The following is a 24,018-nucleotide window of genomic DNA, read 5'->3' as shown; positions in this document are numbered from 1 at the left end:
TAATTTTCACCTCAAAGGAAAGATGATGATCTCTTAAAGTTTGACTTTTTTTTTTACTATATGATGGTATGAAAGTGATAAGCATTTGGTAGAAACCAGACTTTGAACCAAGTTTGGTGTTTCCTGAGCTAGTGATGCCTGGTAGCACGCTCTCCCTGATGGGCAGCAGCATGAGTCCATGCAATCACAGGGTGCTTCCCATGGCTGGGGACATTATGCTGTGTAATGATGAAATGTAACATTTTGTCACACCAGCAAAGCCCCCATCTGTTACTCCTGTACCCACACAGACACTGTTTTTCACTTTCAATACAGGATTCCATAAATTACATTCCATATTCAAAACAGAAAAAGAAAATAAATTTTGGCTTTGCTGGTTGTAAAGAAGAAATGTTATAACATTATCCTGTGTCACAACACTGAAGTCGCATTCCAGAGAGGAAAGTCCTAGTGGGTCTGATTTGGAAACTCAGCACTGGACTAGCTACAGGCTACCCGAAGCCAGGCTGTATACTTGGAATCCCTCCTATGACACCATTCTCAAATAAACGGCAGGCTCTATGTTAGCACTTGGCTAAACTTTGTTTTCCTCTCTTCAGTGTGAAAAGGTCATAAGTGCTGGGCTGCCATATCACACTCACCAGTAGGTATTACAATTCAACTCAATAACTACATTATCTACGAGAAAACAGCTTAGTTTCCAGAGTTCACGGTACACATGTATGGGGGGGGGCACTTCCTCTTCATAGAGATTATAAATTTAAAATTCTCCGTGTAGATTTTTCTTTAAAAAAAAAAAAAGTGAGCCAGATGTGAGGGCATATGCCTGTGATGTCAACACTGAAGGAGGCTGAGGCAGGAGGACTGCAAGTTTGAGCCCAGCCAGGGCAACTCAGTGACTTAGTGAGAGCCCTCTCAAAAAATAAAAAGGGCTGGGGATATAGCCCAGTGAGAAGGCCCTGGGTTCAACCTCCAGTACTGCAAAGACAAAAACAAAACATGCATTTTAAATCCCGGAATCTGAAACTGCTCTATAATTCCCCTTGAGGCCTTGCGCCTGCTCCCTGACAGGCTATTCTCCTGGCCCTCCTCTGCCAGCCTCTGAGCACTTCCTCAGGGTGTCTGCAGACTCTGGCCTCAGCTCCACTCCTGCTCTATCCAGATGTTCTCTTGAGGGGACCATCAAGCTCTAATGGCTGCCAAGATTCTATCATCCGCTCTGACTCTCCCTCTGGCCTGCTACCTTTCCCCTCCGACTTCTAAGGTGATGTGTCCACTTGGTTACCTAAACCCCACTGCAAACAAAACATGTCTAAAACAGACATGGACTGACTTCACACTGTACTACAAGAACTGCATTCAAAACACGAAACACAAATATTAATCAACTGGTACTTCTAAGAGAACAAATTAACATTGTGTTATACTTGCTTCCAACTGGAGACAGAAAAGTTATACAGTTCATGCCCCTGGGTTGGGTTTCTGCAAAGCCTGGGAGCAAGGGAGGCTTGCAGCTGTGTTTGGTAAAGCCCACACTGTCCCCACAGCAAGTGGCAGAGACCCTGAATGCCTCATAGAATACTCGGTTGCAATGATGATGCTGATGAGAGACAGCCACCAGCCACAGAAAGGCACAACAAAGATGTGACTGGCCTCAGGGATGAGAACCTCTGTTCTGCTGAAGCCTGATTATTCTGGCAAATATTAACAAGAAGTTGTCATGGTTTATATCACTATCTATAAGTCAAAGCGATTAAGATCTTCAACTGAGTAATACTTGAAGACAGGCACTGAGAACATTAATCCTGAAAGCTACAAAGAAAGCATCAGAGCCAGTACCTGTAAGCATAAAGAAGATACTCACTTTTTCTTTTTTCTTTTTGGTACTGGGGATTGACCTCGGGACCTTATGCTTATGAGGCAGGCAGCAGAACCACTGAGCTAAATCTCTGGCCCTATGTTCACTTTTTCTAGGGATACCATCACTCATTACTTTGACAGTTAAAGCTGGGATTTGGTCTTTATTTGACCTTTATGTTATCAAAACAACTGAAAGTAAAAGTAAAAAAAAAAGAAAGTAAAAGTTTTTCTTCCAAAAACAGGAGTCAGAATGTTCAAATTCTATTCTACTGAAATTAAAAGGGTTCTCTTAGAATAAACTAGAAAAACAAAGAGTGCCAGTCAGTCATCTATAAGAATTTATATGAAGATTTTTGCTTTTCTAATGAATTTTTGACTATTTACCAAACTAACTGGCCTCCTGGTTTGCTCCTGTAGGATGAATGCGAGCCCCTTCCATCCTTTCCAGAGGAAGGTGGGAGGCAGAGGTGGGGATCAACCCAATGGTGTGATGTAGTCAACCTAACTCCTTGCCTTCTGGAAACCCCTTTCCCACCGGAAGGCAGGGCTCCTGCTGCCACTCTTAACCTGCTGGCAATGATGGTGCAGGGACCAGCTACATCTGGACTGGAGTACAGGAGGCTGAGCCAGTGTACCCTGCAGCACTGGCACAGCGAACCTTTCCTCTCAGAGACTGCAGAAACTCTGTGGAGGCAATGCCCACACAGAGCCGAAAGGCTACCCTGCTCGGAGGCTAAGAGCAGACTGAGCATGGCAGCCCAGGCTTTCCCTGGGTCTAGAAACTCTCTAGCCACGAAGCATCTGTGCTTCAGTTGCCTGCCATGTAAAATGAGAGTAACAGTACCCCTCATTGTAAGGGTTAGATGTGCTAATATTTGCAAGGCATCGAGAACAGAACCTGACACACAGCATTATATATTTGATGAATTACAAACTGTAAATAAAACCGATTTTGTTAGAAAACAAATCATTTTGTTAAAAAGGTAATGGTGGAGTAATTAACATTTTATGGAATGCATCCTAATTAGAATAAGCCTATCCTTGGTTACCTTGCTTGACTTAAGAACTTGAATTTGTTCTTCAAAAACGGTGTCTTTATTCTTTTCAAGAAAGCCTTCACATTGATATTCCACCTGAAAACACACACAGAAACATACTGAAAAAACATGTGATAGACAGTACCATCACAAAAATATTTACTAGCTCAGCCTGTACGACTAGCTCTCAGCAAAGTGCTATTATCTGTCGTTTCTAAGTAATCAGCCCCACAAGACTCAGATGGGACTTCTGATGCATCCTCTCCTGCTTCCCACTTGATTCCGTACTTACTGCGATGTCCCCCTCCACTCATTCGCAGCATGTGCAGTCTAACCAGCTGTAACAAGCCTTGTGAAAAACAGGTCATTCATTACTGGAAAGAGGTGCGCTAACCCTACAGTAAACTCCCCAGATACCATTTGCTAGGGAACAGTGGTAGTGCTGCTGGCTAACTGTGGTCTAATGAGCCTCTTGATCATGATTAAGCTAACTCCTGAGAAGCTGATCTTCCCCCCCATGCTGCCAAAGACAGCTCAGTCCATGCCAGTCCACCACCCAGTGGCAGACGAGATCACCATGGGAGAGAGGGTCAGCCAGAACAAATGACTGGCTGATGAGGGGACAGGTGAAAGCTAATAATGGACAGAGGAAGAAGCTGAGGAAACGACACTTGGTAAAGTAGTACCCCTGAAGGAGGGACTATTTTTCTTCCAAAACCCCAGCTACTTCAGCCATCTGCCTCTTGAGGAGCTCTGCACCTTATACTACAAACACACAGGTGGTCTTATGGTCCTTCCAAGATTTCCAGCCAGGATGAAGACAGACTCAGGGAGTTCCCGATCCCTGAAGGGGACCCCTAGAGGGCTAACCTCAAAGCCTAGCCCACAACAAAGCAGACCACAGAATGCATGATGCAGCACATCGTCATGGCTTACTAGTAAAGACCAGTGAGTCACTACAGAAGGTGACACACATCTACAGTCACCATTCTGAAACCCTCAGGGTCGGCTATGGTTTAGAACTCAGAAATTCTCAAGGATTTAGAGATTAGGGCACCACCTGAATACTCCAGCAGTCTAAGGCAGCCATCTCTAATCAAACATAGTAGTATGTTTACACTGAACTATGTAAAAACCCTAACTGCAATAAAGACTATAATTCTCATTAATTCAAGTCAGAAGGGCCAGGGCTGCATCTGCCTGGAAGCACTAGGTCCTGAGTTCAATCTCTAGTATTGGGAAAAAAAAAAAATCAGAGATCAGGTTTACCTGCTAAATGAGTCATGAAAAGACTTGGTTTTCAGCACTTCTTGGATTTCAGAGTTACACACCGATTAGAGACCCATATTTATTTCATATGGATTATACTGAAATTTAAGGTAAAGAAAGAGAAAGCCAAGAAGCCAATTCTGAAGACTGCTTCTCCTACAGGGCCTTGAACAATGCAAGCATGAGTGGTGGTGGTGATGACGATGATGATGGAAGGGTGGGGGTGATGGCGGTCCCGATAATGATACTTCCTGACTATTGATTTTTTTCCTCAATAACTACAATATTCAAAATGAAAAAAGATATAAAGCCTCCTTACTTTGTCAGCAAAATGCTGGATGATGAAAGCTTTGTTTGATAGACGGGGTTTTTCAAAGAGTGCACATTTGTTCAAATGTGTGTTGTACAATTTTTGGGCCCAAGTGTCATCTGTACCTTTAGGCATCTATATGGAGATAAAAAAAGAAAAAAAGAACAAGGAGAGCAGTGAAACTCTTCCAATGTATCAGCTGCCCAGAGACCGTATTTCGACTTTGCCTAACAACTTACATATTCAGTTTAGAAATTCATTTCTTCTACATTCCTCTCTTACAGGCTCAAACCCAGCTGCTAATGAAGAGCATGACAGCCCTGCACATGGGCCACCCAGCCCAATCTTTAGGTGATTAGATCTGCCTATACCAGGAGTCATCAGATAAATATCTGGTCTGTTTTTAAAACAAAGGCCTCACAAGTTAAAAATGAACTATCACATGTTTTAAAGTTTTGTTAAGTAGAGGGAACATTTATACATAGTAAGAGTTCTAAAGTTCAGACAAGTATGGAATGGAGGGTCCTCCAATTCCTTATGTCTTCCTATCTTTCTTTTTTTTTGGTACCGGAGATCAAACTCGGGACTTCCCACTTGCAAGGCAGGGGGCGGAACCACTGAGCTAAATCCCAGGCCCCATGTCTTCCTATCTTTCAAGACATGTACATGATGTGCTCATTCTGTATAATCCTTGCAATTTTTCTTAATAATAATATTCTCTTATTTATGGCCATTAAAGTTGTTTCTGATTTTTTGTTATCATGATAATTTTCTTCTTATACATATATATCCTGCATACTTTTGTAAAGTATATTAATAGGTTAAATCACAGCAGTTCTATTCTTGGGTAAAACAGGTATGTGTTTATGGTTCTGACAAATGTCAAATTTCCTACATATGTTGCATAAATTCTTACCTTTTATCAAGAGTATATGTGCAATATTCATTATTATCAAATGAAAGCTATCAGGTTTAACCCTGCCCATTTGATAAATAAGGGGATATCACTTTTGCTTTGCATTGTTAGAAATCCTCAAGTGAGCTGAGCACCTTTTCATCACACCCATTCCTAATGTTGGCGAAGTCTAGACGATTAGAAGGATGAACCTGTGGTAAGTTGTAATTTACTGTATAAAAAACTAAAAAAAGATTAAGGCAATGGATGGGTTATTTGTCTAAAATTACCCAGTTAGTAAAAAGCTGGGAATCCAATATTTTTCCCAACATGTTACATCTTCACATATGAAAGCTAAAACTGCATCCCTGTCATTATATGTCAGTAATAAAGAATAACTGGTGAATTAAAATATTACAGCTATTTAAAACAATTTCGTGCATGCCTTTCTCTTTTGCGCTTTTTCCTTTCTTTGTGTAGTACTGGGGTTAACCCTAGGGAGCTCCAAGGCTGGCCCTGAGCTTGAGATTCTCTTGCCTCAAGCTTCCAAGCAGCCAGAATTATAAATGTGTGCCACCATACCTGGCTTGCTTATACTCCCTCAAATATATTGTCTTGCTGAACAAAAGTACTAAACGTAAGCAAATTGGGAACAAAAGTGGTGAAAACTGGTAGCAATTTAATGACGATTTCTCACATAATTTATAATTAACTAACAAAAAAAAAAAAGGGACATTCTCCCAGCTTCAGTAAAGGAAGAGTCCTTGAGGCCAAGGGTCCCCTCAGAATGAAAGTCAGAGTGACCCCAGCTGTTGTCACAGTGGCCTCTCGGGGTGTCCTAGTGAACCTCTGCTGGACATCCTAACCACCTCTGACTTTAATACTTCTATTCTGGTCCATTAAGCACTCCAGAAAGTCCTACCTTACATTCTTCATCCAGCAAATCTAGAATGCCCAGCTTAGATTCTATAAGATTAATACAAGGCTGATTATCATAAAAATCTATCAGTGTCCATGGAATCTGTTCCTTCATGTATTCCTCTTGTTCCAATTTGAAGACATGCTGAAATTTAAAAAACAAACAAACAAACAGCAGTCATTATTGGATTATCATAAAGAATTTGGTCAACAGAGTTTCTATAAGAAAATACCAATGTAATTAGAGATAGCCTCTGGCTTCTAGCAACAATGATCTCATGGGAGAAGCATGAGTTATACACAGAAAAGGCAAACATAACCGCACAGTGAAGCCTCACTACACAGGATTTCTGGTGAACGAGAAAATCTAGGTATGCTCTAAATGCTTTAAATAGCTGGTAATGCAGCAGCCTTTGTGATTACGGTTATTCTAAAACTGTGCTATGTACCTGTGGCTTTTTAAATTACTGGTGAGACTTGCTAACAGCAGGTGACCCAGTGTGCCTTAGGGGCCCTGGGCAGCCACAGAACGATGTCCTCCAGACCACCGGACAGAGCGGGCAATGTCTGCAGCACAAGAGAGTCCTGCTCATAGGTGCCAGTGCTGCTGATGTACACATGCCTAGAATTAGAGGATGGCTGGTCTTCTGTATCTGTCTTCATTGTTCTCCTCAGTCACAGAATCTCCGCTCACTTTGCTGGATTCTGCATCCAACACTGCAAGCAGCTACAAGCCCTACTGCTGCTATTTCTGCCAATAGCTTCAGTCGCCATGTACACCGCTGCCTCTTGTCAGTGTAGACCTCATGCCACGTGTCAGCCACTGCATATGGTTGACAACACAGTGGACACTGGCCTTGTGGAGGGGGAGACTAGTGGGAGAAGCAGCTAGAAATCAAATCACAGAGAATGCAACTACAAATAACAACACTACAAAGGAGAACAAGGTGAGCTCTGAGAGAGGAGCCCTCACTCACTGGGACACAGGGTGGCCTGGGGTACAGCCAGCCCAGACACTGTCTCAGCTCAGGCTTCGGGCCACAGGCCTGGCCCACACAGCAGATACCAAGCTTCTCGGCTCTGCCTTGCTGATGGCCACACACATTCCCCAGGGGTTTCTTTCTCACTTCTCTCATCTCTTTTGGTTCTCCCAGATGCCCTGTTTCTAGGAAGGCCTGTCTTTGGTTTCTAAGACCCAAGCCCTGTGAAACTCAGGTGAGATTTCTCATGTATTCTCTCCTCCTGCTCCCCACCTGATTCTGTACTTACTGCAATATCCCCCTGCACTCATTCACAGCATGTACAGTCTAACCAGCTGCAACAGGCCTTAGTCAAAAACCTGGTCACATATGAATATTTGTCAGGCCAATTAGTAAACTGCTTGTTCTTTTGATTAATGAGAAGGAAAATAGGGCACCATTTGTTAGCACGATGCCCTAAGTGATGGTACCAACATCTTCCAAAATAATGAGCTCTGTGTTTTTAAAAATTTCATTGATTTATGTGCAGTCTGCACACTTGTACCAGAAGCCCTGCTCTAGACTTTAAATAGAGCTTTTTTCTCATACACGGCTTTACATCTCATTTGGGAAAATCCATGAGAGTCTCGCTTGTTAAAGAACGTGGGCATGAGGTTCAGTGTGGCAACACAGCAATGCCTTCAAACAGTGGCATGCCAATAAGTGTTCAGATGCCAACTGCACCACCTACAGTGCCAGCCCAGGGAGCAAAGCCCAGGGAGCAGCCCTCTGCAGCCAGGGTCTCCACCATGAGCTCAGACAGTATCAGCTCACTAAACCAGCCATGGACATGGGGCACTCCACTGTTGGTAGTCTCTGATGAAAACATGAGTGGAGTTAACCAGGTTTGCTCGCTCCCTCTCTGAGTCAGAAAACAAGGAAATAATTAGGCAACTAGCACCAGGAGCTAAAGCTGCAAGAAATCAAGAGGAGCAGGAGCTGTGCAAGTTAAGTGGACAGGAGGAGCATTCCAAGCACTGCTCTGCTGGCTTCACTGGATGTTTGAAGTGAGCGAGGAAGCAGACAGAGGTAGAAAAAACACATGCAGACCAGAAGGAAAGAATCCACTGTCTGACAGTGAGCAGGAGTGGAGCTATTGTGCAGAGAGAAGTTGAGATGCAGTACAGGGAGATGTGTGAAGAGAGGGAAGGAGAAACAGGGAGATGAAGACAGAAAGCGGGAAAGAGAAACAAGAGCAAGAGAAACACACACAGAGACGTGGGGCTCCAGAGAGTGACAAACTGGCCAGGTCCTCATGCTGCTAGCATTGGCTCCTTAGATTTCCAGTCATCTTAGGAAGCCACTGATTACAATAATAACAAATTCAGAAACACCTTGAGAAATGGGAGCGCTCAATTTGGTTTCTGATAGGTTTTTATTAATATTTTTTACACAGAGATGAAAAATACACCAATCATATTATTATGGAAATAGTCAGGAGCCTAAGGTTTTTAAGATCATCGCTACATCACTTTACTGTGCTAAGCAGTTTACTCTCTAAAGATGACTCAAATTTTTATCAAAGTATGTGCAATTTTTGTTTCTTTTTCTTTTTTGGCACCAGGGATCAAACTTGGGATCTTGTGCTTGCAAGGCAGGTGCCGGAACCACTGAACTAAATCCCAGGCCCAAAGTATGTGCAATTTTTTAAAAAATCAAATGTTTCAAAAGGTTTTTATAACTTTAGTCCCTTTCCTTCCCAATCCTGTATCACTCCCTAGAGGCAAAAACTGTTAATCATCTTAGGTATTTTTCCGCAAAATAACTCCCATTGCTACTGACACAGTAAATGATAGACTAGTGGAAGAAAGAATACGCAAGGTTCTGAGGTTTAGCTCTGTTATCCTGCTTACACAGCAAGCAAGGGTTTAGGCGGTCGTAACTCCACAGCCAGGCCATTTCAGACCCACACAGGAAGGGAACCCTAGGCTTGCAGCTTCATTCTACCTGTGTTACCACCTAACATAGTTCAGTCTCTCTCAACTCATTTGCCCCAAATTCTCATTATTCTCAGATGAGGGATGGCCTTGAACTCCACCTGGACCGTCAAACATTTTTCTAATGTTGCATCATATATTAATCATCAATTTCTTAGCAGTTTAGCTATTCTAAATCTCATTATGATAATTGTATTTCAGGGCATCGTTTCAGGGACTAGGCTTTAAACAAAGACTAGGAATTCGAGAGAATAATTTATAGCAGAATATTATTCAAGGAAGAAAATTCTTACCATGTTGAACTGTTGCTGTAGTTTTTCATTTGCATAATTTATGCAAAACTGTTCAAAACTATTTATTTCAAATGTTTCAAATCTGTAATACCAAAAATAAAGTGGGGGAAGGGAGAAAAGAAACAATTTTTTTTAAAAAATTCAAAATGTGCACATTAGAAAGAAAAAAATGGGATAAAGGTTTCTAAGTCAAAAACATGAAATCTGTATCCAGAAGATGATAATCAGCCAAGATGCAGAGTTTTTAAAAAGGCCTCACATGCAGAGACATTGAACACTATGAAATTTTTGTTGTTGTTGTTCAGGTTTTTTTTCCCTTTTTTATTATTTGACACTAAGAGTTTTGGGGTTTATTTCATCCTGAAGTGGGGAACAACAATACTTAAATAAAGCTATTGCTCTTCTCAATTTACAGACTCACAGGATTATATACACATAGAAGGACATAGAAATAGAGCTACCATGAGTTCTTTAGAGAACTGAAGCAGAGAACCAAAAAGGAGGATCAAACAAACATAATATATAGGAAGGCTTTACAATTAAAGAAGGGCATCCAGAGAAGGCAAACTAGCAAGCAAAATTAGATTTCTAGAAATTCAGTGATAACTCGCTAAGTAAAAATTTGACAATCAATTAATTCTACCCACTAGCTTAGTAAATTAGCTCTGGACTTGAGATATATATTTGGTTTTAAATTTTAAGCAACAAGCAATTATATCACCATCATCAAGGTACTCCTGAACTGTCCCTCTCCTCACCAGCAGGAGACAAAATTAAATATCAACACAGAGTTCCTAATATTCTGTATGAGGAAATGCTGCTCGTAACCAGTAAGACAAGCAAAATGTACTTACCCATAGATGTCAAGCACACCAATGAAAGAGTGCTGCTTGACAGCAGAATGCAGAGCCTGATTGACATGATCTACAATCCAGTTGAAGAGCTTGGCATAGATGTGCTTGGCCAATGCATCTCGGGCATTTGTGGCCTGCAGCTTGGAGATAGGCTTAATGTACGTCTCTGTGGCAGTGGCCAGCTTTCGATGGCAAAGCCAGTGGCACATTTCCTCATAGTCCACACCCATGAGGTCACAAAAGATGCTGAGAGGTTCGTGCTTGGGCTGTCGAAAGAGAATAGATTATCTCCTATGGCCAGGGAGATCAAAGAAGACTTTCCTGGAAATGTTAACAAAGAGGTAACAAATAAAACTCAGCAATTTCTTTGTTGAAATATTGAGATCACTCAAACCTGATCAACAATGACAATCACAACAGCCATCTAACCCTAGTCTAGGTAGCACTCTGCCATCTCTTTTAGGGTTCATTTTTTTTTTTTTTTGGGTACCGGGGATCCAACTCAGGTCCCTATGCTTGTGAGGAAAGAGGCAGAACCCCTGAGCTAAATTCCCGGCCCTTAGGGTTCATTTTTATTTATTTATTTTTTTTTAGGATTCATTTTAAAAAATTGCCTCTTTTGACTCTTTGGTTTTTGGGGTTTTTTTTGGTACGGGGATCAAACTTGGGTCCTTGCGCTTGCATAGCAGGCAGCGAAACCACTGAGCTAAATCCCCAGCCCAACAATAGACTCCTTTTTTTTTTTTTTTTTTGGTACCGGAGATCGAACTCGGGACCTTGCGCTTGCGAGGCAGGCGACAGAACCACTGAGCTAAATCCCCGGCCCATAAAATTCCACAGCTAAAGTTTTTTTTTTTTTTCTTGTTTTGGTACCGGGGATCGAACTTGGGTCCTTAGCTTGCAAGACAGGCGGTGGAACCACTGAGCTAAATCCCCAGCCACCTCTTTTGACTCTTTAAGGATATATTTGTATATCTCTTAGGATACATGAATTCATTCATTCTGAAAGTCAAAAAATATTCACTGAATGTCCACTGCATGCCAACAAACAAAAAAAGACCTGGTCATTCCCCACCTAGAGTTCACAGTCTATTGGGGAAACAATTTGCCCCCTAAAATGTAAGATACCACAAAGAAGGACACTGGGCTAGGAGTCCATGAGAGCAGGCTATACTCTACCCAGGGGCAAGAGACAGCTACCTTGAGAAACGGAACTGAGATCTGAAGGGGTGGAGGTGTCACTTGTTGAAAGGGGTAGGAGAGAGCTCTCCAAGCAGAGAGGGAGTAGGTGAAAAAAGTTTCTGTGGCAGGAAGGGAACCGTCAAGAGGAGAGGTCAAGGCTGAGGGAGAAAATGTGTCAGATGAACCACAGAGACAGGGAGAGGCACCTGGCTGGTCTTCATCCTCAGGAGTGGGGAGCTGCTGAAGGTCTTAACCAGGAAACTTGACAGGTGAGCCATCAGGCAGGTCCACCCTGCAGACCATGGGCCACATACAGCCCCACAAGACCACAAACTTTTATCATGATTATGGGACTCCAACATTATTTTTCATGATTCAATTGCAAGATGCTTGAGCATGTACCACACAGATGACAACAAAAAAATGGATCAGATGTTGTGTGTGCTTTGCGACTTGATAAGTAAATACAGCAACTACCAATCTCAACCTACCCATGTGTGTGTGCTGCAAAGACAGGCATTCATTGCTACTAATAAAATGTAAAAGGTGTTCTTATTTAATGATTAAACAGGTGGTTTGATTTTAAAATTTTACCGTGTTTTTTTTTCTGGTACCAGGGATCAAACTCAGGACCCTTGCGCTTGTGAGGCGGGTATGGTGCCACTGAGCTAAATGCCTGGCCCTTCATTTAAAAACTTAGTAAATTACAATAGTTTTTAGCAGCCTGGTATAAGTACAAAAATGTATCAAATAGTTTTTTGTTTATGATATTGCTAACTACATATAACTACATATACAACATCACTAATACTAAAAGAAAAGGTTGTCAAAAGAAAGCAGTACCCGAAAAAAGAAAACAGCTGTGGAAGAAAGTGTTCAACAAAAAATGGACAGATAAATACTTTTTGTCAAGACAAATAAGGCACTATGCTCAATTTGTAGGGCAAGCCTGTCAGTTTTCAAAGATTATAATGTAAAAAGAATGTTATATGCAAAAACATACTGCCAAATGATGCATATCAAGGAATGTTTCCTAAAGACAAAATAGTATAACTAAAAAAAACCCAGTCATCTCTATGAAAAAAATTTTAATTACAACTCAATACTCTGATAAAAGCGAGTTATGTGGTAGCAAAGACTACAAAAGAAATCAAAACCATTACTGATGGTGAGTCTATTAAACAATGTATGGAAAGGGCCAGGGATTGCAAGCACAAGGTCCCAAGTTCGATCCCTGGTACCAAAACACCCCCCCCAAAAAACAACCCCCCCAACAATGTATGGAAAATGTGACAGATATAACTTGTCTTGATAAAAACCTGGATTTTTCTAAAATCAGTTTGTCTCACCAGATTATAAGCAGGCAAAATGAGAGATTTGGGGAGTAGGGGTGCTAATTTCAAATGTTAAGCTTTGGTGATCAATGAAAGATAAAAGTGTTTAATGCTACAAATGTGGCTCCACATGTCATTTTTATTAGAGTGACTGATAACACAGTGTCACTGAAGAAATGGCTTCTTTGGTGCTATTAAAAGACACAACTAAATCTCCCGATTTGTGGGAAGCAGTAATAATTACATGAAAGATTTTTTTGTGGCCTTGGTCAATGTGTTGGATATAGCTACTGGCGGCATGTTGGCAATGGCAGATAAAAAATAACAGAAGATGACGGTAATGGTGTAAATATGAAGTTATTTCTTTCTCTTGCCTGATTGCTCTGGCTAATGTTTCAAGTACTATATCAGAGGGGATGATAGTGGACATCCTTGTCTTCTTCCACAATTTTAGAGGGAAATCAGTTTTCCCCCATTTAATATGACCTTGTCAGTAGGTTGGTCATAAATGGCTTTTATCAGATTGAGATAAGGTCCTTCTATCACAATTTTTTTCAGGCTTTTTATCAAGAATGGATGTTGGGAGCCCACTGCAGACAGGCAGGTCTGCGGACGCTGTACCAAGGTAGCAAGTTGCGTGGAACGCGCCGAATCATCCTGTGCCCCGGCAGCAATCCACTGGACACCCCAGCCACCACCACTCTGGCCTCATTCTCTGTAAAGCCACCTGGTTCCACACTACAAAGATGCACAGGACACCGGACCACCAGACCACTGTACTGGGTAAGTTGGAGTCATCTTCACCTCCCATCAGGGCTGGGACTATCTTCAGGGGAAGGGCAGCTGAAACCTGCAATACAGCTCTGCAGAGTTCAACCCTTCAGGAGGACAGGGAGCTCAACTTGGGACTTGTAGCCAGAAATCTGCCTGAATCTCACGGGTCTGCAACTAGCTTGCTGAGACTCACTGACTTACATCTGCACGCTGCTGCCCACGTTGTCTATTGTGACAGCAGAGACATACCCTGAAAGAGGCCCTTCATCTTCACTGTTATTTTTTATTCCCAAAATTAGTATTATTAGCTTGTTTTTTTTCTCTTTTCTTTTTCCTTTGCTCCTCTTATCTTTAATTTTTTTCTTACTCTTTGCAAGTATTTGTTTTTCTCTCCTTTTTTCTTTTCTTCTTTCTTTTCACTTTCCTTTCTCTCTCTCTTACACTCATTCTCTTGCTCTCCCACATTGTTCATCTTCCATTTTTGTCCCTGTTTTGGTCCTCAGTTGGAGTTCTTCTTTATTTTCCTAGTATTCTCTTTTTTCCTCTCACCTGTGTCCTCTGACCACACTGCTAACCTTCCCCTATTCTTCTTCCCAGCTATCCCTCCCTCCTCAACCCCTTCTAACTCCCCATCCCAAAGGGTACAGTTGTTATATTGAAAAGTTTATTCACTATATGTTGGGTTGGTCCTCAATCTTGATTTAATTCACACAGCTAAAGATGATAGATTAATAACTACCACAAAATGTCATTTTAGAAGATGTACTTGATGCAGTGGTGTTGCTGATTGTATCACTTGGGCTAAGGTGTTGTTATTGATCTAGTCAATGAACCTTCCTAGTATAAGGAAAATGAGATGGCCTCAGAGTCATTAGAGACTCAAAACTTAAAGACCAGCTATATCTGGAAGACACCTCTGAGAAGCAATCATTCCATAAGGGTTCTAATTACAAGCAACAAAGATACCTACAATAAGCAATTTCAAACTATCAACCCAGGAGTTAAACCAAGGACAGTACCAAAAACAAAAATGAGAAGACATTTAAGCAAGGCACAAACTCAGACTTCCACCCCACCAAGGGTAAATCCTGGGGGAAATGAGATGGAAAAGTCCCATAACCAACCACCTAGATACCCTGAACTGATAGCATAGGAAGTAACAAAACAGATGAATGAGGCTCTAGAAAAATTCAAAGCAGAAATAATCTCCCAGATATCTACAGAGATGGTGAGCAGAGTGAAAGACATGATTAGAGGATCTAGAACAGAAAGAGATAAAAAAAAATAGATGAGCTCAGAAACATGCTGGAAGCCATGAATACCCAGCATAAGAAAGAAATGGAAACCATGATCACCCAACATAAGAAGGAAATGGAATCCATGAAACAGATTCAAACAGATATTCAGGAGATCAAAAACTCCACTGAAAGTATCCACAGCAGATTACGGGAATCTGAAGATAGAATACCAGATATAGAAGACAGGATCGCAGTTAGAGACCATGAAAATAGAGATTTCTTAAAAATAGTAAGGTACCACAAGAAATCAATCGAACAACTGCTAGATAATGCAAAGAAGAATAACATAAGACTGATAGGAGTCCATGAAAAAACAGGAGAAAGCACAATTGACATAAAAAAACTGTTCACAGAAATAATAGTGGAAAAGTTCCCAGACTGAGGTAGAGAATTGGACATACAGATAAGTGAGGCATATAGAACTCCAACTAGCCATGATCAAAAACAATCTACATCTAGACATATAATAGTCAAGATCCCAGAAACCCAACAGAAAAACAAAATCCTACAAGCACTTAGAGAAAAGAAACAAATCACCTACAAAGGAAAGCCCATCAGAATCACAGCAGACTTCTCAACATAAACCCTCAAATCAAGGAGAGCCTGGAGTGAAGTACTTCAAGCCCTAAAAGAAAATAACTTCCAACCTAGACTGCTGTATCCTGCAAAATTATTTTTCAAAATCGATGGGGAAATTAGATACTTCCACAACAAAGAACACCTGAGAAATTTCATCAACACCAAACCAGCACTACAAGCAATTCTAAACAATATCCTAGAAAAAAGCAATGAAGGCCACAACTCCATGAGGCCCAACAGAGGGAAGCCACCAGGCAAGGTAAGACACTAAAGGGAAAGGGGGAAAAAATAAGAAATAAAAGAGCCAACAAAAGTAAAACATAATGACAAGGATAAATCAATGTCTATCAATTATAACTCTCAATGTTAATGGCCTCAAGCCACCAATCAAAAGAAATAGACTGGCAGAATGGATTAAGAAGCAAAATCCAGCAATATGCTGTATACAAGAAACACACCTAACTCAAAAAGAAACTCATAGACTGAAAGTAAAAGGATGGAAAACAGTTCTCCACGCCACAGGAACCCAGAAGAAAGCAGGGGTAGCAATCTTATTTGCAGACAAAGTAGATTTCAAACCAAAACTAATTAAGAGAAACAAAGATGGTCACTACATCCTTGTGAAGGGAATGATCCAAGAGAAAGAGATGACAATCCTAAATATATATGCACCAAATACGAATGCCCCCAACTATATGAAACAAATATTAATAGACAAGAAAAACCAAACAAACACTAAAACAATTGTAGTGGGGGACCTCAATACCCCACTATCACACACAGACAGATCATTTAGATGAAAAGTTAACATGGAAATTCTAGTACTGAACCAAGTTATTGAACAAATGGACTTAATAGATGGTTACAGACCGTTCCACCCCACAAAATCGGAATACACATTCTTTTCGGCTGCACACGGGTCATTCTCCAGAATAGACCACATGCTAGTTCATACGACATGTCTAAGTAAAAGTAAAAGAATTGAAGTTACCCCCTGTATATTATCAGACCATAGTGCAATAAAATTGGAGGTCAATAACCTAAGAAACTGCAAAACCCCAACAAACACATGGAAACTGAATAACACCCTCTTGAACAACCAATGGGTCAAAGAAGTAATTAAAGAAGAAATTAAACAGTTTCTACAAGTAAATGAAAATGCCAGTACAACATATAGGAATCTGTGGGACACAATGAAAGCAGTTCTATGCGGGAAATTCATAGCAGTGAATGCCCATATTAGGAAAACAGAGAAAACTCAGATAAATAACCTAATGCAGAACCTCAAGCTCCTAGAAGAAGAAGAACATAACGAATCTAAAGCTCGTAGAAGAGAGGAAATTATAAAGATCAGGCCAGAAATCAATGCAATGGAGACTAAGAGAACAATACAAAAAATTAATGAATCAAAGAGTTGTTTGGTTTTTTTTTTTTGGTACCGGGGATCGAACTCGGGTACTTGCACTTGCGCAGCAGGAGGAGAAACCACTGAACTAAATCCCCGGCCCCATGAGTTGGTTTTTTGAAAGAATAAATAAAATTGATAAACCTTTAGCCAACCTTATCAAAAAAAGGAAAGAGAAGGCAAAAATACATGCAATTAAGAATGAAAAAGGTGAAGTCACAACAGATCCAACAGAAATCCAGAGGATCATCAATACCTACTTTGAGAATCTCTACTCCAATAAAATGGAAAACACAGAAGAAATGGGCAGATTCCTAGATGCATACGAATTGCCAAAGTTAAATGAAGAAGATATAGAAATTCTAAACACCCCAATTACAATGAGTAAAATTGAAAATGTAATAAAATATTTACCAAAAAAGAAAAGCCCAGGTCCGGATGGCTTCACTGCTGAATTTTACAAGACATTTAAAGAAGAACTAACGCCATTACTCTTTAAACTCATCAAGGAAATTGAAAGGGAAGCGATACTTCCAAATTCATTCCTGGAAGTAAGTGTTACTTTGATTCCAACACCAGAGAAAGACCCAACCCAAAAAGAGAACTACAGGCCAATCTCCCTAATGAACATAGATGCAAAAATCCTCAACAAGATAGTGGCAAACAGAATACAGAGGGCCATCAAGAAGATCATACACCCTGACCAAGTCAGATTTATCCCAGGGATGCAAGGATGGTTCAACATTCATAAATCAATAAATGTAATATAACATATTAACAGAGTCAAGGACAAAAACGATATGATTATCTCAATAGATGCAGAAAAAGTATTTGACAAAATCCAGCACCCATTCATGAAAACAACCCTACAGAAAATTGGAATAGAAGGTCTTTATCTTAACCTGATTAAGCCTATCTATGAAAAACCAACAGCCAACATCATACTAAATGGTCAAAGACTGAAAACTTTCACGCTAAAATCAGGAACAAGACAAGGATGCCCACTATCACCACTCCTCTTCAATACTGTCCTGGAAACATTAGCCACAGCAATTAGAAAAGAGAAATAAATAAAAGGAATAAAGATAGGAAAAGAAGAAGTTAAACTGTCATTATTTGCTGATGATATGATACTTTACATAGAAGACCCAAAAAACTCTGCCAGAAGACTTCTAGACTTAATTGACAGATTCAGTAGAGTAGCTGGATATAAGGTCAACACTCCAAAAACAATAGCCTTCTTGTACACAAATAACATACTCACTGAGAGAGAAATTAGGGAAACAATTCCTTTTACAATAGCATCCAAAAAAATGAAATATCTACGAGTCAATCTAACAAAGGAAGCAAAAGACCTCCACACTGAAAACTACAGCACTCTGAAAAAAAGAGATCGAAGAGGATGCAAGAAAATGGAAAGACATCCCTTGCTCCTGGGTAGGAAGAACCAATATAGTGAAGATGGCCATACTTCCAAAACTACTATATAGATTCAATTTATTCAAATGTAGGTTTATGAAGTAGTTACTAATAATCTTCTGGATTTTGGCAGAGTCTGTTGAGATTTTACCTTTTTCATTTCTGATTGCACTGATATGGGTCTTTTCTTTCCTTTTGCTGGTTAGACTGTCTAAGGGTTTATCTATTTTTTCTTTCAAGGCTTTTCATTTCATTGATTTCTTTGTATTTTTTTCAGTAGCGATTTCATTAATTTTTGCTCTGATTTTTACAATTTCCTTCCTTGTGCTAGCTTTGGATTTCGATGTTCTTGTTTTTAGACATTGAGTGGTGCATCATTATTTATTTGGGCTTCCTCTGTTTTTCTGAGATGGGCTTCACTGCTATAAACTTCTCTTGTGGAACTGCTTTCATTCTGTCCCATAGGTTCTGGTACACTAGACTGACATTATTGTTTGACTATAGTAACTAATTTCTTCCTTGATTTCTTCTGTGATCCAATGATTATTCAAGCGTGTACTTTTTGTTGTTTTTGAGATAGGGTCTCGCTATGCACTTCAGGCTGGCCTTGAACTCACTATAGCCCCCAAGCAGGCCTCAATCTCATGGCAATCCTCCTGCCTCAGCCTCTCGAGTGCTGGTATTACAGGACTGGGTCACCACACCAAGCAAGAGTGTATTCTTTAATTTCCATGTTTTTCCATAATTTCTGTGGCTTCTTTTGCCACTGATTTCTAGTTTCATTGCACTATGATAATATGCATGGGACAATATGGATTCTTTTGCATTTACTTAAGCATGTTTTACGGGCTAATGTGCTCTCCCTTGGAGGAAGTGCCCATGTGCTGCTGAGAAGAATGCGTATTCTGTTGTTGGGTGGAACACTCTGTAGATATCTATTAAGACCATTTGTTCAAAGATGTGGTCCATCTCTGATATTTCTTTGTTGATATTTTGTCTAGCTGATCTATGTGTGACAGTGGGGTACTGAAGTTCCCCACTATAATTGTACTGATGTTTATCTGATCTTTTATAAACCTGGTGTTCCCTGCATATATGATTATAATTGTTATTGCCTCCTGTTGAATTGCTCCCTTAACCAATATATAGTGACCTTCATTGCGTCTCCTGATCAGTTTTGGCTTGAAGTCCACCTTGTTTGAAATTAGATAGCTGCTCCTGCTTGTTTTCAGACTCCTTTGGCAGAGGCCATGCTGGATCTTCTCTGTATCATTCCAAATGTAGTTTCTGTGCTGCTGCAGCGAGAATGGCAGCAGGTACATTTGTGAACAACTATTTTCAAGGATAAAGCACATGAAGAGCAAAATAAGATATAAAAAAAAAAAAACAACAAACTGTGACAAGCACCTTGAGAACTCACTAGGCTCTGCAACTGATTCCAGCACATCAGACACTGAAACATTCCTTTCACACAAACAAGGCCAATATCCTACTAGTTTTGTTACGTCACCCTCTGTTTTATGTTATAATAAAAATATAAAAACAAAGGAAGTTTTCTTTTTTTTTTGGTACTGGGGTTCGAACTCGAGACCTTGCACTTTTGAGGCAGGCACCAGAACCACTGAGCTACATCCCCGGCAAAGGAAGTTTCCTATATATTAACTGTATTATTTATTTTAGATGTGGCCCAAGACAATTCATCTTCACTGAATGCAGCTCTGATAAGCCAAAGGGCTGGAAACCCATAGATTAAAATGTCTGATGACTTAAATATCCCTACATCCCTACAATGTTTCCCATGAGCTTTGCGTGAGCAGATATTTGACAATACTCGACTAGTCCATGGTAGTGCATTACATTTTTTGACATCTGCCACATAAATCAGGTGAATCTGATAACATTCCTGGGGAGTGGACAGAGTGAACATCATGGTCTCCAACTGACAAATGAGGAAATGAGATCCAAAAGAACACATAGCTTGTCAAAAATGACATGGCCAACTGATGTCAGAGTGTGTATTAGAACCTCCGTCTCCAACACCCTCATACCTGACCTGCCTCACTCTGGCTGCCTTCCTCCTTTCCATCCCCTCCCACAAAGTCTCACTTCAGATACACGTCAGCACTTTCACAAACAGAAAGAGCCTGGCCCAACCCCTTTAACTAAAATAGCAGTTTAGGACACCTACACACTAACAAGCACGGATGCACATACAACCCACACACTGGACCATCAAAAAACAGAGAATGAATGGACTTTGACAGACCACATATTATATGATTCAACTTAAAGTGGACCCTCGAGTTACAACCGGCCTGACATGCAAACTTGGGTTACAACCAGAATTTTAGTTTTAATTTACAACCAAAATCTTGAGTTACTTAGGTATGACCCAAATGTCAGCCGCTTGTGCTTCCTTCGGTCTCAGACACAGATTTAACCCTTAAAGAGTTCTGGAAGGAGCATGACAGCTTCCTTTCCTGTGTGGGGTTCACTGAGAAATCCTGGGCCAGGGTCTCTCTAAGAACACTGAGATCTGCCTAAATACAGGGGAGAGACCCTGAAGGCTGTATAGAGGAGCCTGAGCCTTCACTGACCAACTTGGGTTGCAACCAGCCCTCGGGAAAGAATTGAGTTCATAAGTCAAAGGGTCCACTGTATATGATACGTCCAGAATAGACAAATCTATAGAGGCAGATATTAGGTTCATACCTTTTTTTTTTGGAAGAGGTGCTACAGGTATTAATTTCTTTTTCCTTTTTGTCTTTTTTGGTACTGGGAATTGAACTCGGCCTCGTGCTTGCCAGGCAGGTGCTGTGCTGCGAGCTACATCCCCAGCCCTACATGTATTCTCTTTAATTGAAGAACTACTCAATGAATTTTAAGTATATGAAATCACTAATTTTGAATGTGTTGAAAAATATATGTATCTGTATCAGTTTATAATAGTAAAACTACCATTCATACGAAGTAATTGAACCAAAATTTTGCATATGAGTGCCACATAATCTCTTACACATGAAAGTTCTTGTAACATCATTTCTGCCTAATAAAAACGTTACTCTCCACTTCTATGACCTAAAGAGTTTCTATTACTTTTAAATCCTTTTAAACTCTGTTTTACACAAATGCAGGTATCTAAATCAGAGACTGATTTATTTTACTCAGTTAGATCTTATTAATTGGGAATTTAACCAGTGTTTAGTATAATTCACATCTATTTCTCTCAATAGCTTTTTTACAAATTTTAATACTTCCTTGGTATTTTTCTTCTGCTACTTTTTCTTGGGTTTTCCCTTGTTTTCTATTCTAGAAAACTGGAGTGTATCTATTTTTGTCCACAACTTAATGACAAACTGACTTACATGAACTATCATCTGATGCAGTAATTACTGGTTTTCCCAATCAGTATTTCAAACATATCCACTCCTCTCCAACCAATGCTTTGGAAATTTTCTCCTTACATTATTAGTATTAACATTACGAACTTCTTAGTTTTTTTTTAAAGGAATTAAAACTGTACCATTTTCCAATTTTGTCAGATGAACATTTAGAATGTCTTTTCTGTACTTTTTTGGCCACAGTGACAAAGAACTTCTATTTAACATACATTTGGCTTAACAACATCCATCTTTATATTGCATGTAAAAAATAAAATAGTGCAGTAGTTATTTACATTGACTATTTGGTATGCATTTTGACAGTTTCAAACTACATAAACTGAAAATTTTAGATCTAGTTTATAAATCTATTTTGCATTATCTCCTTATTCTATTTAATTTTTCTGCTGGCTGCAGTAAATCATTCAGAAAAATTTTGAGAAAGTCCTTGGTCAATGCACTTTCTTAACCCCTTGGTATCTGAGACTGTCTTCCAGCTACCTTCATACACATACTAGCTGGGGAGGGTCTATAATTCTTGGTTCAAAATTATTTTCCTGTAAAACTCTGTAAATGTTGTTCCATTGTCCCCTGTCAGTTAAAACTGTAAGAGAAAAATCTGAGGTCAGTCTGACTTTTCCCCCTTTATAAGTAACCTGTTTCACTGCTTGGATACTTGCAAAATTTTTTCTTTATCCTTGAAATTTTAAAAAGTCACAACAGTATGTCTAGGTGTCACTTTCTTCTCATTAAATTTTAAAGAAACCATGTGTGCCTTCTTCATTTGCAGACCTACTTTGTTCTTCAACTTTGAAAATTTTTCTTCAATTAGTTCCGCAATTATTGTTTCAGCTTCACTTGCTTTGTCCTCTGTTTCAGGTTTTCCTATTACACATAGACCATACCTCCTGGACAGGCCCTCTACCTCTCTCTTTTTCTCTTCTTTCCTCATCTTAATTTCTTTGGGCTCTTGCTCTGCAGTCTGTGAGAATTTCTCGTTTTCCATTTACTTCAGGAATTTTATTTTGTAACTGACCCTTCTCCACTCCCTTTAAATAGGCCTCGATCATGGGCCGGGGATTTAGTTTGGTGGTTCTGCTGCATGCCTCGCAAGTGCAAGGTCCTGAGTTCGATCCCTGGTACCTGCCCCCGAAAAAAAAAAAAAAATAGGCCTCGATTTCCTCCATGTGGTCACACAACACCTGGTTTACAACTAAGGCCACGTGGGCAAGGAAGTTACAGTCAACAATTGCTGCAAGTCTGCTGTAGGTCAGCAGATTGCAATAGTCCAGTACATCAGCATCAAGAGGAGGTATTTTCTTGATTAACTAATTCTACTCCTTTCTTCTGAACTGTGGTCTTATAGCCTTTATAATGGCTCTTCGCCATGGGGTCCAAGTGGTCTTCCTAAGCACTGAAGTTGAAGAACAACCAAAATCAGATTTATGGGGTCTGGGGATTTAGCTCAGTGGTTCCTCGGCCTGCCTTGCAAATGCAAGGTCCTGAGTTTGATCCCTGGTACAAAAAAAAAAACCAAAAAAAACCCCAAAACAATATACTGTAATACTCAAAATATACTAAATAATCAATATAGCCAAAATGTCTTATTGTACCATATTCATCCTTCTCATGATGAGAGAGCATAAAATGCCTACATGATGAGATAGAGGTAAGTCATTCATCCACTGTGACACACTGTTATGCCTACTACCTAAGGGCTCCTGACCACAAGTGCTGTGATACCTCAATAACTAATCTGATAACTGAGATGGCTTCAAATGATAAAAGGTGGCAGTCTATACAGCATGCGTAAGGTGGGCGAAGGGGCGACTCATGTTCCAGGAAGGATGGAGAAGGGCAGTGTGAGAGTTCTTCAAGCTTCTCAGAATGGCATGCAACTTAAAACTTATTGTCTTCCTTCCTTTCTTCCATCCATCAACCCTCTTTCCATCCATTCATCCACCTGTCCATCCATCCGTGCATCCTTTTTTGAACTTGACTCTTCACTTTTTTTTATTAATGCATGCTAGTAATACAGAATGGTGAGGTTCATTTGGGGAAAATGACACATACATTTATCATATTTTGATCATTTTCAATCCCAATAACCCCTTCTCCCTCCTCCCCAACCTAATCCTCTTCCCATCTCCAAAAGTCTACCTTTTAGTTTCCTGTCATCTCTCCTTTAGTTTGTTCATTTGTTCATTCATTCATTCATTTTTCAGGTTACTCACATAAAAAAACAATGAATGCTG

The 24,018-nt window shown here is 40.1% G+C and overlaps 1 protein-coding gene and 1 non-coding gene across 5 annotated transcripts in view; both read right to left on the bottom strand.

Moving 5' to 3' along the window:
- The window catches only part of Myo5a (myosin VA), a 166,059-nt gene that overhangs the window by 64,804 nt on the left and 77,237 nt on the right, over positions 1 to 24,018 (bottom strand). For all 4 annotated transcript variants that reach the window (XM_021261008.2, XM_004835382.4, XM_021261038.2 and 1 more), the window contains exons 10-14: positions 10,393 to 10,658; positions 9,539 to 9,620; positions 6,294 to 6,434; positions 4,486 to 4,611; positions 2,910 to 2,993 (exon numbers count right to left, since the gene is read on the bottom strand). In XM_021261008.2, coding sequence (XP_021116667.1) covers positions 2,910 to 2,993; positions 4,486 to 4,611; positions 6,294 to 6,434; positions 9,539 to 9,620; positions 10,393 to 10,658 — 699 coding nt within the window. The remainder of the gene's footprint in view (positions 1 to 2,909; positions 2,994 to 4,485; positions 4,612 to 6,293; positions 6,435 to 9,538; positions 9,621 to 10,392; positions 10,659 to 24,018) is intronic.
- LOC147830530 (U6 spliceosomal RNA) lies at positions 19,584 to 19,691 on the bottom strand. The gene has a single exon (XR_015439480.1). It is a non-coding gene; the product is annotated as a U6 spliceosomal RNA (small nuclear RNA).

The sequence above is a fragment of the Heterocephalus glaber genome, unplaced genomic scaffold (genome assembly GCF_053883595.1).
Source record: "Heterocephalus glaber isolate CG9 unplaced genomic scaffold, H.glaber_assembly_v1.0 deba00000122, whole genome shotgun sequence".
NCBI classification, from domain to species: domain Eukaryota; kingdom Metazoa; phylum Chordata; class Mammalia; order Rodentia; family Bathyergidae; genus Heterocephalus; species Heterocephalus glaber.
This window is presented reverse-complemented; position numbering and strand designations above follow the sequence as displayed.